Here is a 16234-nt window from a genome sequence, read left to right on the forward strand (position 1 = left end):
AGTCAGGTACCTTCCTATTACTGTAGTTGGCAATGATGAACTCCACAGGCTTGCAACTGAGTTTGGGGCTTTTAATCTGTTTTAGATTAATAAAATGGGGAACAATGAGTGGAGAGACGAGATGAACACTGTTCCACTGCCTTGGTACACAGTACAGGGAAGAAACATTGCCTTAGGAATGGGGGAGCAGCAGGGGACCTTTTTTTTTTAGTCAAGGGTTTTGACGCTGGCCATTAAGTATTTTCCACTTGAAGTATCCAGCATATCCCTGATGCAGTAGAATGTGGGTCGAAATTGAAGCTCTCTTCATTTAAGGCTAATACAGATCGTTGCATTAACCTTTGCACCAAGGAAACTATTTTCAAAGTAGAGCTTGTCAAAGAGGATTGGAGCAGCAGATTGTATGTATTCCTTGGTGGGTCCCTTTTAACAGCCACCTCTGGTCATACAATGTATCAGTATTCAAAGTTTGTGAGAAGATTTGTAGCTTGGGTGCTCGTTGTTGTGGTTCTGTTCGCCGAGCTGGGAATTTGTGTTGCAGACGTTTCGTCCCCTGTCTAGGTGACATCCTCAGTGCTTGGGAGCCTCCTGTGAAGCGCTTCTGTGATCTTTCCTCCGGCATTTGTAGTGGTTTGAATCTGCCGCTTCCGGTTGTCAGTTCCAGCTGTCCGCTGTAGTGGCCGGTATATTAGGTCCAGGTCGATGTGCTTATTGACTCATCAACTGATTCAATCAATAAGCACTTTGACCTGGACCCAATATACCAACCACTGCAGCGGACAGCTGGAAGCGGCAGATTCAAACCACTACAAATGCCGGAGGAAAGATCACAGAAGCGCTTCACAGGAGGCTCCCAAGCACTGAGGATGTCACCTGGACAAGGGACGAAACGTCTGCAACACAAATTCCCAGCTCGGCGAACAGAACCACAACAATGTATCGGTATCTGTGAAGAGTTGCAAATGCATTATGGAGTTTACAAACTGAGGTCTGGCTCTTGACTGTCGAACTAGTAATGGAGCTCCAGTGCCCCAAAGTGCTTTGTTTTGGTCTCCACCTACTCTGAGCACCATGTGACTTTTTTTGCTGCATCTTTAATTGCAGAGGACCTGGAGGAAGAGATGGAAACAGAAACAAACCTGGATGGCCCACAGCAGTTGACAGAGAAACAGCAACACCAGCTCAAACATAGAGAGCTGTTCCTATCACGCCAGCTTGAGTCCTTACCAGCAACACACATACGGTCAGCATGAAGTATTCTTATGAATTATATGAACTTATCTATGAACTATAGTTTTAATGAACTATACTTGCTTTTGCCCAATCCTCCCTCTCAGTCATGTACAAGGAGGTAAGCCCCTCCTTTGGGAACAGCGTACCCAGGCAAGGAGCTGTTGGAAGCAGCATGAAGTCTAGTGGTGCTGTACTATAATTAATCCATTTATTCGGGTAGTCTGCTGCCTTGTCACGAGATGCATTAACACATTGTATCTTGGATGAATGATATCTGAAGCCACTCATCAGGCCATTTAACTTGCACAGCCTTAAGGTTGCCTTTCCTTCATTTAGATCCAAACTTTGATTGTATAGTCTAAAAGATAGCTTCACATGCACCACTACTTGGACGTAAAGAGAACACAATGTAAACCCACCCAATATTTGCTGTCCAATATGACTTTCATTCTCAGGTTTTCCAGAGCAGAAATTTGCCACTAGGAGTTTAAAGGTAGATTTTCAAATGTTTGTGAGTTGGTCTCTTCTATCAATAGCATTCCTATTAGAGCCATAGAATTATACAGCATGGAAACAAGCCCTTCAGTCCAACTCGTCCGCACTGACCAGATATCCTAAACTGATCTAGTTCAGTTTGCCAGCACGTGGCCCTTATCCCTCTAAATCCTTCCTATTTGTGTACCATCCAAAAACCTTTTAAATATCGTAATTGTACCAGCTGCCTCTACCTCTGGCAGTGTGTTCCAAACACTCATCACTCTCTGCGTGAAAACGTTTCCCCTCAGATCCCTTTTTAAATCTTTCCTCTCTCACCTTAAACCTATGCCCTCTAGCTTCAGACTCACCTGCCCTGGGAATAAGATCATGGTTACTAACCCTATCCTATGCCCACAGCCTATTCAGCCTCTCCCTTTTAGCTTAAACCCTCCAATCCCAGCAATGTCTTTGTAATTCTTTTTGAACTTTTTCAGGTTTCACAACATCTTTTCTGTAGCAAGGAGATCAGAATTGAACGCAGTGCAGAGGAACCTCGATTATCCGGTATTTGAGTATCTGAATATATGATTATCTGGCCAAATCGCAAGGTCCTGATGCTTGGCTAAACTGTTATCTGGCATTCGGTTATCCAGAATTCGATATGAAGTAAATACTCCCCGCCTGTGTCTTTTGGATATTGGGTTCCTCTGTTTTCTAAAAGTGGCCTCACCAATGTCCTGGAAAAGCACAGCAGGTCAAACAGCACCCGAGGAGCAGGAAAATCGACCTTTCAGGCTGGAGCCCTTCATCAGGAACTCTATTTTCCTGCTCCTCAGATGCTGCCTGACCTGCTGTGCTTTTCCAGCACCACACTAATCTTGACTTTGATCTCCAGCATCTGCAGTGCTCACTATCGCCTCATCAATGTCCTGTACAGCTGCAACATGTCCCAACTTCCATACTTAATGCAATGACCACAGAAGGCAAAAATGCAAAATGTCATTTTAACCACCCTGTTTACCTGCAACTCCACTTTCAAGGAACTTTTGGATCTGCACCCCAAGTCTCTTTGTTTGGCAACACTATGTATTAACACATTGAATGCTACAAACTATGTATAAACTGTTTGCACGGATTTTTTTGTTATTAATTACTATTTGCATGTGGCTGGACAAAGTCATTCACGTATCAAGTTTCACTTTTGTTTTTATTGTAGTATCCATTACTTCTAACTGTTGAATTAGCCATCTAAAACCAGATTTTTGAGCTGCATAAATTGCATGGTTCCAGTTTATGACTGGACCAGAAGAGTATAAGGTTTCCTTAGAAACCGTTTCTTTTCCTTGTGTAGTTTAGGAATGACTGGCTTGTTGTGATGTAACTGTCCTAATTTAACTTGCATCTGGAGCAGGGAGGGGATGGGTGTAGGGATAGGGGGTGTGCACTCAACGTGAAGTTGGTAGGCAGGATGGAAGGAAAGATGTTTTCCAGTGTGTGGGTCAGTGACAAGATTATGACCCTGTTGTTGAATTCTGGTAATGATAGGAGGAAATGAAATGCTTTGAGACCAGTTGTAGCTTTGAATCCGTCCCTCTCATTTATATTCAATTATTCAACATAAGCGGGATTGAACCAACTCAATCCCTCAGTGTCTGCTTCGGTCCATTTAGTCAGAGGATACATTTACCAACTGAGTCGGTGAAAGAAGTGCATACATCAGGTGGCTTGGGAGAAAGGGATGAGGTGAAGAGTAGAAAGAGAAAATTGCTGGTCTCTGGCCTCTAACAAGACAATGATAATCCAGTTTGATTCCTCCTTTCAATGTCTTTGGCCTGTTAAACAGAATAGTTAAATGTATTAAGATTTCCCTTTAAATACAAAGACATCTGTTTTGAGTGGCATTGAGGTAGAAGATCAACCATGATCTATGATTGTGGAGTGGGCTTTGCTGAATGGCCCAATCTTGCTCCTGTGATGGAGACTGGTATGGTTGCTTCCGTCGATGCTGCCATTGGTTTGAAAAGAGCTGGGAGGCAGGTAAGAGAATGCAGTTACATTTGGTAGACCTCATTGTTTTTAAATGTTACTATGATTCTCTAACGATCAAAGCAAGGTTAAGTCATGTACATTTTCTCCAATAATGGAGAAAAGCAAATTGTTCCAAATCTGTATAACAACGTGCTCATCCTTCATCTCCAATTGCAAAGCACAGGTATGAGGCTAATAAAGATAATAAAAAGTGCAAAGTCTGTTAAAAAGGATTCGGTGACCTATTTTGTTGGAAGCCTTCTCTTGTGGGTTATGGAACACACTGAAATGCTGAGTTAGGTTGTGGTTTGTTTGGTCTATGTGGAAGCCGAAGATTTGGGGGCCCACAGATGCACATGGAGTTCCAGTCACAGTCCGAGCAAGCATTGACTTGTTGGTGGAGCAAGCTTGAGGGGTGAAATAACCTGCTGTTGCTCCTGTTTCTTATTTACTTGCATGAAGTTAAAGAGCTGAAGAATGTAAAGATATGGGACAAAGACGACAATCTTTTAATTCTATGTTTTGTGGGTCTGGTGACGAGGTTAATCTGACTGTAATAATGCATGGTTTGGACAGGAGGAGTATTATAGGGAAAAATCACAGAAATGGATGGAAACTGATTTTGGGGCAGCAGTGATAATGAAGGGGCATTTGCAAATGAGGAACAATAGCATGAATATCTCACTTGTGGGTACCATGTACCTCAGATGCTTGGGTGCTTTGTGATGAAAGTCCCGAGGAACAAAATGCAGTCAATAATGAGCTTGGCAGTGGCATGAATTAGTGACACAATGAAACAAAGGAAGCAGAAGTCTAATAGAAACAGATAACCTCGCATCATGAAGTTTTGATGGCTGCAATAAATTTGAGGATAAACTACGAGGAGACCAGAAAAATGCAAGTAATTTGACTTTTTGAGTTACTCTGAGATACCTGCCAACCAGCTTTGCTATGGAAGTTGATTTGTGTGGGAAGAGTCTTTGCGGATGAGATTTGAAGCTGAAGTGACACTAGTTAAGAGGAGTTTTAAATAACAGTTGGATAATTCAAATGCTTGAGTGGGCTGTCCCAAAGGGAAAAAGAATATTCAAATATTTTTAGCTTTTTTGGCCACATAACGATGGATGTTGATCAACTGTTCAAAAAGCTGCATTTCTGCAAAGTGATACTAGTTAGAGCTGCATAACTAATGTGGATTCAGAAGGAAAGCCGTGGGTCCTGTTGAAAACAGCCTGTGTCTGGCTATTTTTTTAGTGAGACCTGTTTTGCTGAAACAAGTTGCTTTCAGATAAAAGCAGATCTCGCCATGCTTTATTGGTATCTTTAGGAAAAACCTTCAGGAATCTATGATTTCTGATGAGGCAGAGCTGCATATTTGGAAAGATGTGCTTAGGATTTGAGTAGAACTTAAAAGTTGGAACCTGGCTTGTGGGCTTTTAAACCTATCAGTTTAGATTCTAACCTGAACAGATGTGAAGTACGTTTAAAATCAACAGTGCTATTGACAAATTATTACTCCAATCATTGTTAATTGTCCCAAGTGTACACCGAAAGGTGAGGAACTTCAATTATACGTATACAGGTTTCTCTGTATACAAAAGACAATAAGAGAAATTGTCAAGTTTGATTGGTCAGTTGGACCCATTGTGCACTTAGAATGGGCCAGATGCTGCTTTAGATCTGTTGAAGTTAAATACTGTGATGAATACCCTGAAATCTCGAACCTTTTATGGCCAAGTAAAATGTTAAGGTTTAAACCTGATAAATGCACTGTTAATTTTCCATCTGTAAGTGAGCTAAAGAGCATGGAACTCACTGCGATGCTTCATACTTTATTGTTTCTGTTGATAACCAAGTGTAGCTGGTTTCATAATATTTTTTTCAGTGAAAATGGAAAATGTCCTTTTTCTTGGAAAGCTAAAAAAACAATGTTTAAATGTTTGGACTGCTGGTATAGACTTTGAGACAGTGGTATTGGAATTTTTTCTTTTGTCAACTGCAACCCTGCATTTCTTTCATCAAAATCACCCCAACCCCTCAATCCTACAAATGACCATGCAAACCTATTCAGCTGTCTGTCCTTTGTTGATATACTGCATACCTTCTCTTGAACCTCTGAATTTACATCGGGATCACAATCATTAACTGAGATCAGTGTTGTTCATGCCAGTTATTAATCTAAATAAGTGTTCTGAAGTTTGTAGATGGAACAGCAAAGTGAAGTGTGTTTGGGAAACTGCTCCACTTATCCCTTTGTTCGGTTTTGTTATATCCGTGACTTTTTAGTTATTTTGCAGTAAGTTTTAAATCTGTCTGAAGTTTTTAAAACTAATTATACAGCTCTGCACATAGCCAAATTGAACAAGATCAGTTCAATATAAGCTCTGTTACATAGAACTGTACAGCACAAGATCAAGCCCTTTGGCCCAGAATGTTGAGCCAAACATGACACCAAATTAAGCTTATCCCTTCTGCCTGCTTTTCGTCCAAAGCCCATCATTCCTTGCATGTTCATGTGCTAAAAATCCATTAAAACGCCCCTGTCTCCATCACCACTCCTAGCAGTGCATTCCAGACACCTACCACTCTGTGTAAAAGTAAACTTGCCCCTCAGATTTGCTTTGAACTTTCCCCTGTCATCTTAAGTGCATGCCCGCTAGTATTAGACATTTCAACTCTGGGGACAAGATTCTAACCGTCACTCTTTGCTTTGTCTGAAGTCAACCTGCAACTTCATTTGGGCTGCATTTTGATCTTCAGACACAAATATACACACAGGAATAAACTGAAGAGCTGCAGTTTATCATCATGGACTCAGTAATTTGCAGATGCACTCAGATTCTTTGTAAACAAAGATTCCAACTACTTGAGTCTGAGAGAAGTCAGCCTCTAGATGAGTAATGATTTCCTTGTATCTGTTGGTTTATACTATAGTAACGCCCTGCTCCTCGCGCCCTTCGCCTTGTCCCCGCCCCCCCTCTCACTTTCAGAGATCTGCAAAACTCTGCTAGTCTGCAAGTGAAGCTCTGCTTACTGTGAAAGCTTTAGACATGGAGTATTATGTGGACAAGTACAGTTTCGATAATGGAACAGCCAAACTACCTCTTTGCACAAAATTATTGGATTGTTACTAAAGTAGTAGAATCTGTTTTGCAATTTCTTCTGAGTGTACAATTAGTGCCGTTGCCCACTTACCAAGGCTGCATTAGCCAGCATGCTACTTGACCAAAAGACTTTTTTTATTTGTACGTATTGAACAATTTAATATCCGTATCATTCCGGCATCTAAGTCACATTATAGATGAGACTGTGTTTTAATGCCTCCCCCACCCGTGTGTTGGGAGGGAGACTTATCAAAGATATGCACATTTTTTTTTGATTTCCCTGATTAATCAGCATTTTCTCCCAGGTTTCCAAAATGTGCGTGTGTTGGGCCCACTCACAGCTGCATCTTTTGCTGGTGCCTCAGCATTCCAGTAAATATAAACCCTGTCCAGTAATAGGTACTGGACAAAAGGAACAGCATGAATTAATTGACCTCTTTGCTGACATTGCTGCAACAGAAGAGCTCGGTTACTAATTCGGACTGAGTTTGTGTAGTACCCTGCTTGGGCAAATCCTGTTTTAAGTGGAAAGTTGAGGGTCCGTGGCCGACCGTTCTACTGAGTTCTTACAGCCAGCTAATTCCCAGGCATGAATTCTCTTGAAGTTTGACTTCAATTAAAGACTATAGATGGGCGGCACGGTGGCACAGTGGTTAGCACTGCTGCCTCACAGCACCAGAGACCTGGGTTCAATTCCTGCCTCAGGCGATTGACTGTGTGGAGTTTGCACATTCTCCCTGTGTCTGCGTGGGTTTCCTCTGGGTGCTCCGGTTTCCTCCCACAGTCCAAAAATGTGCAGGTTAGGTGAATTGGCCATGCTAAATTGCCCGTAGTGTTAGGGGAATGGGTCTGGGTGGGTTGTGCTTTGGCGGGTCGGTGTGGACTTGTTGGGCCAAAGGGCCTGTTTCCACACTGTAAGTAATCTAATCTAAAGTATTGGATGGACACCGGCAATTGGAATGAGGCACGAGTATCCTTCTATATGTAGTATTCAGAGGAGGGTTCTGAGCCTAATGCGTGTTCTCTCTGCTGGTTTCAGTGTGAATGTTTGCCTGCAGTAGGTTAAACTTGCTATAGGCCCCAGAGTTCCAGGGTTAATTTGTATAATAGGCTTTGTCTCACTGCATTTCAATATAACAAGCTCTCTTTGTGTCCTCACAGAGGTAAATGCAGTGTGACTCTGCTGAATGAAACTGAAGCGGTCTTTTCGTATCTGGAGAAAGAGGTACGATTTCTTCTTTTTTGACATTTTTCATGAGAGGAAGTTCAATAAACTGCACAGGGAGCAGTGACGTGTGTTCTCCAATGTTCCCTGAGCTTTGTGTCAATGTGCATTAAAGTGTGTCTGAAAAAGTATGCATGCAACATGAGCTGCAAGTTTGCATAGGGGTGGGTAAACTGGATGAGTGAATGCATTTATCAGTCAGCAATATATGCCGATACCAGTTATCATATTAACAATCAGCAAACTTAAGGTGTGATATTAGGTAATGGAAAGTTAACAACCAAGTGTGTGAAAGGAGGAGATAAAAAATAGAAATGGTTGGAAAAGCTCTGCAGGTCTGACAGCATTCGTGGAGAGAATCAGAGCTAACGTTTCGGGTCAAGTAACCCTTATTCAGAACCGGGTGGTGAGAAAGGAATGTGTTCAGCCAAGAAATGTGACCACCTACAGGATGTACATAAGCTGATGCTACTGCATTATGATTTCAGGTCAGCATGAAGATAGGGCTAGTTACAACTTAACCCTGAATTGTTGCAACCTTCTGCTATTCCCTTGTGCGGAGGGTGATATTCATGGTGAAAGAATTTCTCATCCTAAGAATAAAAACAAATTGCTGGAGGAACTGGGGTCTTGTAGCATCTATGGAGACCAAGCAGAGTTAACGCTTCAAGTCCAGTGACCCCCGTCAGAACTGATATTAACTAGGAAAACGTGATATATATGCTGAAGGTTGGGTGAGCGATTGGGGAAAGGTAAAACGAGTGAGCAGATAGGTGGAGATGGAACCCAGAGAGAGAGCATGACGTTTAGGAATGCAAAGGGATGGAGGGTGAAAAAAGTTGAAAATGGAGACCATCTGTCTCATGTCCAAATATGTGCAGGTTAGGTGGCTTGGCCATGTTAAATTGCCCATAGTGTCCAGGGGTGTGCAGGTGAAGTGGATTAACCATGGGGAATGCAGGGATAGCATTAGGAGTAGGATGCTGTTCGGAAGTTTGGTGTGGATTGCTGGGTCAAATGGCCAGCTTTAGCACTATAGGGATTCTATTATTCTATGATAAGTAGATGAAAATGGGTTGGCTGTGCTGTAAGCAGCTGAAGTCATGATAGGACCTGGATAGGTAAAGGACATGCATGGGAGCTGTTCATGCTCTAAAGTGGAGTTCTGAAGGCTGCAGAACCATCAAGGGGAAAATGAGATGCTGTTCTTCAAGCTTGCACTGAGCCTCTTTTGGAGTACTACAGCAGGCTTGAGAGACATCTCCTAAGAACTTTAGTGTGCTGACTACAGACATCCCTGTCTACCTATGTCAGCCTCTTGCACTGTCTAATGGGAGTCTGAGCATATTATGGCATCGTGCTACTGAATGTACTTGCCTTCTTGATAGGGTTTAGTTTCCAATATTAGGCCGGTTGCCTTTTGGTGAAAGGTTTGACGAGCTAAGCTTGTGTCCAATCCAGTTCAGAAACAACTTTATTGAGATTTGAATGTTGTTGACATGATGAATATGGAGAGAGAATTCCTTTAGCAGGAGAATCTAGAGTTGCCGTTCAAAATTAAGGGGTTGTTCATTTAAGACAGAGATTAGCTGAAATTTCCCCTTGCTCAAGATTATTTAAATGTTTAGAGCTCTCTTCTTCAAAAGGTGGTGGAAGCAGAATCTTTGAATCCTACAACAGAGTTGGCTACGTTCTTGTTAAGCAAGGGGGTAAAAGGTTACTCAGGAAGCAGGCATTTAGAATTGAGGTTACAATCCAGTCAGCTATGGTGACCTATTATTAAATGGTGGAGTGGACTTAAAGGGCCAAAGACCTTAGCAAGTTCTGAGAAGATTTGCAGTTTAGGTTAAGGTCCTGGATGTAAGTTTGCTCACTAAGCTAGAAGATTTATTTTCAGACATTGTCACCATACTAGATAACATCATCGGTGAAGCGCTGGTGTCATGTCCCACTTTTGATTTGTTTAGGGTCCCTTGAGTTGGTGATGCCATTTCCGGTGTTGATGTCATTTCCTGTTCTTTTTCTCAGGGTGGTAAATGGGGTCCAAGTCGATGTTTGTTGATCAGAGTTCCACTTAGGAATTCTCGTGCACGTCTCTGTTTGGCTTGTCGTGGGATGGATGTGTTGTCCCAATCAAAGTGGTGTCCTTCCTTATGTGTATGGAAGGATACTAGAGATAATGGGTCATGTCTTTTTGTGGGTAGTTGATATAACCACCCTCTGGGGGGGGGGGGGGGAGAACAGGGCATGACATCACCAACACAGGAAATCCAAGGAAACCTAAATACATACACACAAAACGAGACATAACATCAGCGCTTCACTGGAGGCTCACTGATGTTACCTGGTATGGTAACAAAATGTCTGAAAGCGAACCTTCCAACTCAGTGAGCAAACTTACATCCATGGCCAAAGGCCTTCTCCTGCTCCTGATTACATTAAATTCTAGAAAGAGTTTGAAATTTCCTATGCCTAGCAGAGAGGTGCAGCAGTCAACATTGTAAAGATGTTCACACATGCTTGCATATTTATTGAATCTCCTGGTGGGTGTGTGCAAACCTTCTAGTTACATTTCCTTGTCTCAATTTCTTCTGATGATAGAAAATGGAAACTGAGACTCACTGCATCAGAAATGTTGTCTTGAGAGAGAGCCAAAACTCACTTTCACAAAAAAGTCAAATTTTGGAGAAACGATAGCGCGATAGTTTAATGAAGATATTTCCATTTTAAACAGCCTTTAAAGAGTCTGTAAAAAGAGGATTTGATTGAGATTGTTTATGAATTTCACACTCTGTTTCGAGTTGACTCGGGAATTCCTTTTAAAGTGGAAAGGAAGTGTCCAGGGGCCCTGGAATCCCTCACGCGGATGAGAGAAACATTTATTATGTTGAGCTGGCTCTCTGAAATGACCCTTTTCTGTTTTTCTCCTTCCTTTCAGGATTCCTTTTTTTATTGTCTAGTTTATGATCCACAGCAAAAGACTCTTCTAGCAGATAAAGGCGAGATCCGTGTAGGTCCCAGGTACCAGGCAGACATTCCGGATTTACTAAAAGAAGGTGGGTGACATTTGCAATCAGCCATTCTTTGGGTTTAGTCTAGGAATTGAATAGTCAGAGGTGTTAAGATTTTACTCTTGCCTCACTTAAAGTATGTGAGTTGGGAGAAAGGTGAAGGAAGTGTCAGCAATCCAGCACAAGATGGTTATTGATGCACGTGGGTCACCTAGTTGAATATCTCTCTCCCTCCCACCATTTTATTTGTGAGGGTAAGGAAGGCAAACGAGGAAGCAGGATTTTCTAGACTTTTAGGTTAGAACTTGATGTTAGAGTTTGGCCATCTTTTATCTCCTTTTACTTTTAAACATTTCGACCAAGTAGCCACGTTAGGAATGTAAGAGCAGGATTGGTCATTCAACCCACCAAGACTGCTCTTCTGTTCATTAGATCACGGCTCATGTGTATGTCAATTCTATTTCCCTATCTTAACTCCAAAATCCATCATTACTCTTCCTGAACAGAATTTGGTCAGTCTGTCGGTCACGTTTACACACTGCTTCCCCACTATCAATCTATTCCTTTAAAATGGAGGAAAACAAAAAGCTAAAATAAAAAAGGGACTTGGGAGGACTTGTGTATGATACACAGTGCAGCAGGTCATCAGGAAGGCTCATGGAATGTTGGCCCTTATTTCAAGGGGTTGGACGGAGTTGGGCAGTCTTACTGCAACTACATAAGGTGCTGTGGGACCACATCTGGAGTACTGAGGGCAACTTTGGTCCCCTTAATTCAGGAATGATGTTTCATTGGAGATTATTCAGAGAAAGTTCATTAGGATGATCCCTCGTATAGAGGGATTGTCTTATGAGTAAAGATTGAACAGATTAGGAGTCTATTCACTGGAGTTTAGTAGAATGAAGGGTGATCTCCTTTAAACATAGGATTCTTAAAGAGCTTCACAGGAGAAGACGTTTTCACTTATTGGAGAATCTAGGACCAGAGGGCATAGTCTCAGAATAAGGGGACTCCGTTTCAAGACTGAGATGAGGAGGAATTTCTTGAGGGTTGAGAACCTTTAGAACTCCTTGCCTTAAAGAGCTGTGGGGCCAGAGTCTTTGTGTATGTTTAAGACTGAGATAGATTCTTGATCAGTCGGGGAATCAGTTACAGGGAATGGGTAGGAAGGTGGATGTGAGGAGTGTTGGATCAGCCATGATTCTTTTGAATAGCAGAAAAGACACAAAGAGCTGAATAGCCTATTCATCTTCCTATTTCTTTATGGTCTTGGACCTTTTCTTTTGTGCCCGATTGCACCGTTTTCATCCACCTAAACTGAAAGCTCTCAAATTTTCTTTAAAAGTCCTCCAGCTCCACTTTCTTCCTGCAAATACTTCTCAAGTTTCAACTCTTATGATCAAGTTTTGGTCACCTCTTCCAGTCTTTCATTCCTTGGCTTGGAATTCTTCTATGTTTGGCTGACCCGTGTAAGGTGTCTGTTTATTAAAAACTCGACTGAAGTACTTAAGAAGTCCTGGAAGCCTGCAAGTGCTGTCTTACATATAAGGTCTTTATCTGAGGCCTTATCTGTTCCCCCAGATAAATGTAAAAGATCTTGTACTACTGTTTTGAGCAGGGGAGTTGTTCCTGCTGTCTCAGTCGGTATTAATCCCTCAAACAACAGAAATCTTAATGACCCATATCATCTATGATTTTATCTCATTGCTGTTAGTGGGAGCTTGCTGTGTGCAAATGACTACTTTTCCAACAATAGCAATTATACTCTTTGGTTAGAAAGTGTTTTAGGGTATCCTGAGTTTGTCTAAGGTGCTGTAAAAAGGCACGGCTGACTTTTTTTAAAAAATGATTTCTTTTTTGGGAAACCAACAGGAAAAAAATGGAATGCAGGTTGATCAGATCAGCACTACAGCAAATAGTATTGTGGGTGTGAGGGTGTTTAAGGAGTAATTGCCAAAGCCTACTGTGCGGTATGTAGCACTGAGAAGGAATGTTGGATTGTATAGGCAGAGGGTTAAATCCCAGGAAGCAAACAAGGTATTGAAACAGCCCTATCTGGGTCACAGTGCAGTTGGGCATTAGAGACACCACAGAAAATGGCAACCAAAATGAGCTTATCTGCTCTAAAGAGAAGATATTCAGTTGTTGAGCATTCTCGAGGAGATGGATCAACAGAATAACTGGTGTTGTGATTGAGGATTGCCATAAATTGTTCCAGTTGCCAGATGCGCTGTTTTGGCTGGCCCACTCTTAAATGCATAAGAAATCAGAACAAGCAAATGTTTTTGGTTCCTTGTGCCTGTAAAAACCTCTTATTTCATATCCCTAGATTTCAGTAGTGTCCAAAATTCTTTAATGTCTGTCACAAATGTATTCAACAACCAAGTCTCCACAGCTGTCTGGAGCAGAGAGTTCTTTAAGCCAAGAAATTTCTATTTATCTTGTAGTTGCCAAATTCCCTTTGGGGGAATGTGATCCCTCATTTTAGATTCCCTGTCAAGGGAAAACTCTCCCAATATATGTGTTGTTGAGCATTGAGCATAATATTTCTAAAATGAGCTGATTTCAAATACTTGAAAACTTCAGTTGATACAGGCTATTGTACTCTTATCATTCTTCATAAAATAATCCTGTCACCTCCGAAATCAATCCAGTCAACCTTGGATGCGCTTCCTTTGAAATAAATACATTTCCACTTGGGCCAGAAAACCAAAATTATACATAATACTTCACGTGTGATTTTGCCAAAACACACACTAATTGCGTTGGCTTTCCTTGCAACATGCAGATTAGGTCTCAGTAGTTTGTTCACTGGGCATCTAGTATCCACTGAACACAACATTCTTCTGTTTGCCTCTTAGAGACCATTTAATTGATTTCTCTTTACACGTTATCACAATTGTTTGTAATTGTTTTTATTGTTAATTATAAGACAGCACGGAAACAGACCCTTTGGCCCACCTCATCTGTGCCGTCCAGACATCCCAATCTGACCTAATTGCATTTGCCAGCATTTGGCCCATATCCTTATAAACCCTTCCTATTCATTTAAATGTTGGAATTGTACCAGGCTCCTCCAGTTCTTCTCTCGCTCACTACCCTCTGCGTGAAAATGTTACCCTTCAGCTCCTTTTTAAATCTTATCTGTCTCCCCTTAAACCTTTGCTCTCTAGTTTTGAACACCTCCACCCTAAGAGAAAGACCTTGGCTAGTCACCTCTATCCTTGCCCCTCATGATTTTATAGACCTGTATAAGGTCACCACTTAGTCTCCATTCCAGGGGGAAGGTCCCAGCCTCTTCAGCCTGTTTTATATTTTATCCTTGTTGTCTCTCAATTTTACCACTTTGCTTAGTGAGTTCAGTCCCAACTGTGTACTTTCCATTGTCTCTGCACAGGCCCATCCACTCCTATACGTTGCTCTCTCCTTGTCTTTGATGTTTTTTTTCCCTGTTTTATTTACTCAGATGAAGAGGATGAAAGAGATCAGTTAAAACTTGAAGTAAAAATCTGGGATCCAGACAACCCCCTGACCGACAGGCAGATAGACCAATTCTTGGTCCTTGCACGGTAAGCTGTTTCCGCAGTTTTATAGGCTTGAGACCTGTTTGTTCTGATTGTCATGCTGCTCTTTTATAATACGAGCAGGGCTTTGAACCATCAGTCCTTGGATATTGATGTACAGAGCTCTTTGTGCACATGGAGGTCACTGTCCTTCCTGTACCATTTGGGTGTAGTGGAGAAGTACTGCTCAGTCAACATACAAACTTTTTAAAAGTTCTATCTGGAGTCTTTTCTGTCAATTGCTATTGCAAAAACAGTGCTCATCCTCCTGCCTATAGTCAGGGAGTTGTGCTGGACATTTTTGGCAGCTTGGGCAAGGGCATTGTTTTTCAAAACTTCTGAACAGTGATTTGACAATAAGCACAGCTTCTGGTTCGTCTGTTGGGAACTTAGCACAGGCACCAACCTTGTCTACTTGCATCGCTTCTGTGTAAAAGCCCTGAACTGCGTTTGTGGTTGTCAGCAAATTATCTCTCCCTAAGTCTCCCTGCCGAAAAGTGAAATGCTCCTCGAGTGCTATTTGTGCAGAGCACAATTACTTTGTTTGTTTAGGATTCATAGAATTGCTACTCTTGATCGGTCAAATGCTGATTCATTTGGAACTGCACTATCCCTTTAAGAGAATAAGTCAGATGACACTTCTCAGTTGGGTTTGTTTGTAACAATTTATTCCTATCTCTCCTAGATCTGTAGGTACATTTGCTCGGGCCTTAGATTGCAGTAGTTCCATACGACAGCCAAGTCTACACATGAGTGCTGCAGCTGCCTCTAGAGATATCACGCTGGTAAGGAAGAGGCAGTTTTTACTATCCTTCAATACATTGCAATTGTAACATTAATTCCTGAAGTGATCTCATGTACTAAAAACTGGATCAATGTGGAGACTACTTGTTCAGCAATGAATATTTCTACCATGCTTCTAATCATAATCCTAGTTTAATTCCTGCATGTATTAACAAACTCAGTCCTGATAGCAATGACCGTTACACAGCCCTTGCACTGCACTCTCCATTGTGTTGTGTGGCATTATCATTGTGTTAAATGGGATAGTCTTGAAATGGCAACACAAAATTGTGTATCCATTAAGGTGCTGTGGGCCATCAACCGCAGCAAAATTGTAATCTGTTATGTCAAGGTCTGGCATCTCCATCACTTTACTGTCACCATCAAGACTGGGCCATTGGCCCCGATGCAATGAAGAATATAGGGTATTATGCCAGGGATGCACCACCAGACATACCTAAAAATGAGGTCTTGATTTGGAGATGCTGGTGAAGATGACTGGGGTGTGCAAAGTTTAAAAATCACACAATACACAAAACAACTAGTTGGACTATAACCTGGTGTGGTGTGATTTATAAAAATGAGTCTGTATGGTGAAGCTGCAGGAGAGGATGACTTCCATTCCAGATAGTGGAAGCAGCATGCCACAGTCAGCTAAGCCATTCCACAAGAAACTGATCGTGTTTAAGTTGTGCGGTCCTGTCACATTAATTCATGAAGAGCAGTGGGCATTTAGCTCACGAGACAAGGAAGTTCCACAAATATTACCACCAACGATGATATGAGAGCCCAACACAACAGTGCAAAAGA

At 41.8% G+C, this 16234-nt stretch overlaps 1 protein-coding gene across 2 annotated transcripts in view; it reads left to right on the forward strand.

Moving 5' to 3' along the window:
* LOC140454467 (metastasis-associated protein MTA1-like) overlaps positions 1-16234 on the forward strand; it is a 113661-nt gene that overhangs the window by 64933 nt on the left and 32494 nt on the right. For both annotated transcript variants that reach the window (XM_072549230.1, XM_072549231.1), the window contains exons 5-9: positions 1105-1243; positions 8004-8067; positions 11006-11123; positions 14545-14647; positions 15327-15426. In XM_072549230.1, coding sequence (XP_072405331.1) covers positions 1105-1243; positions 8004-8067; positions 11006-11123; positions 14545-14647; positions 15327-15426 — 524 coding nt within the window. The remainder of the gene's footprint in view (positions 1-1104; positions 1244-8003; positions 8068-11005; positions 11124-14544; positions 14648-15326; positions 15427-16234) is intronic.

The sequence above is a fragment of the Chiloscyllium punctatum genome, chromosome 29 (genome assembly GCF_047496795.1).
Source record: "Chiloscyllium punctatum isolate Juve2018m chromosome 29, sChiPun1.3, whole genome shotgun sequence".
NCBI lineage: Eukaryota > Metazoa > Chordata > Chondrichthyes > Orectolobiformes > Hemiscylliidae > Chiloscyllium > Chiloscyllium punctatum.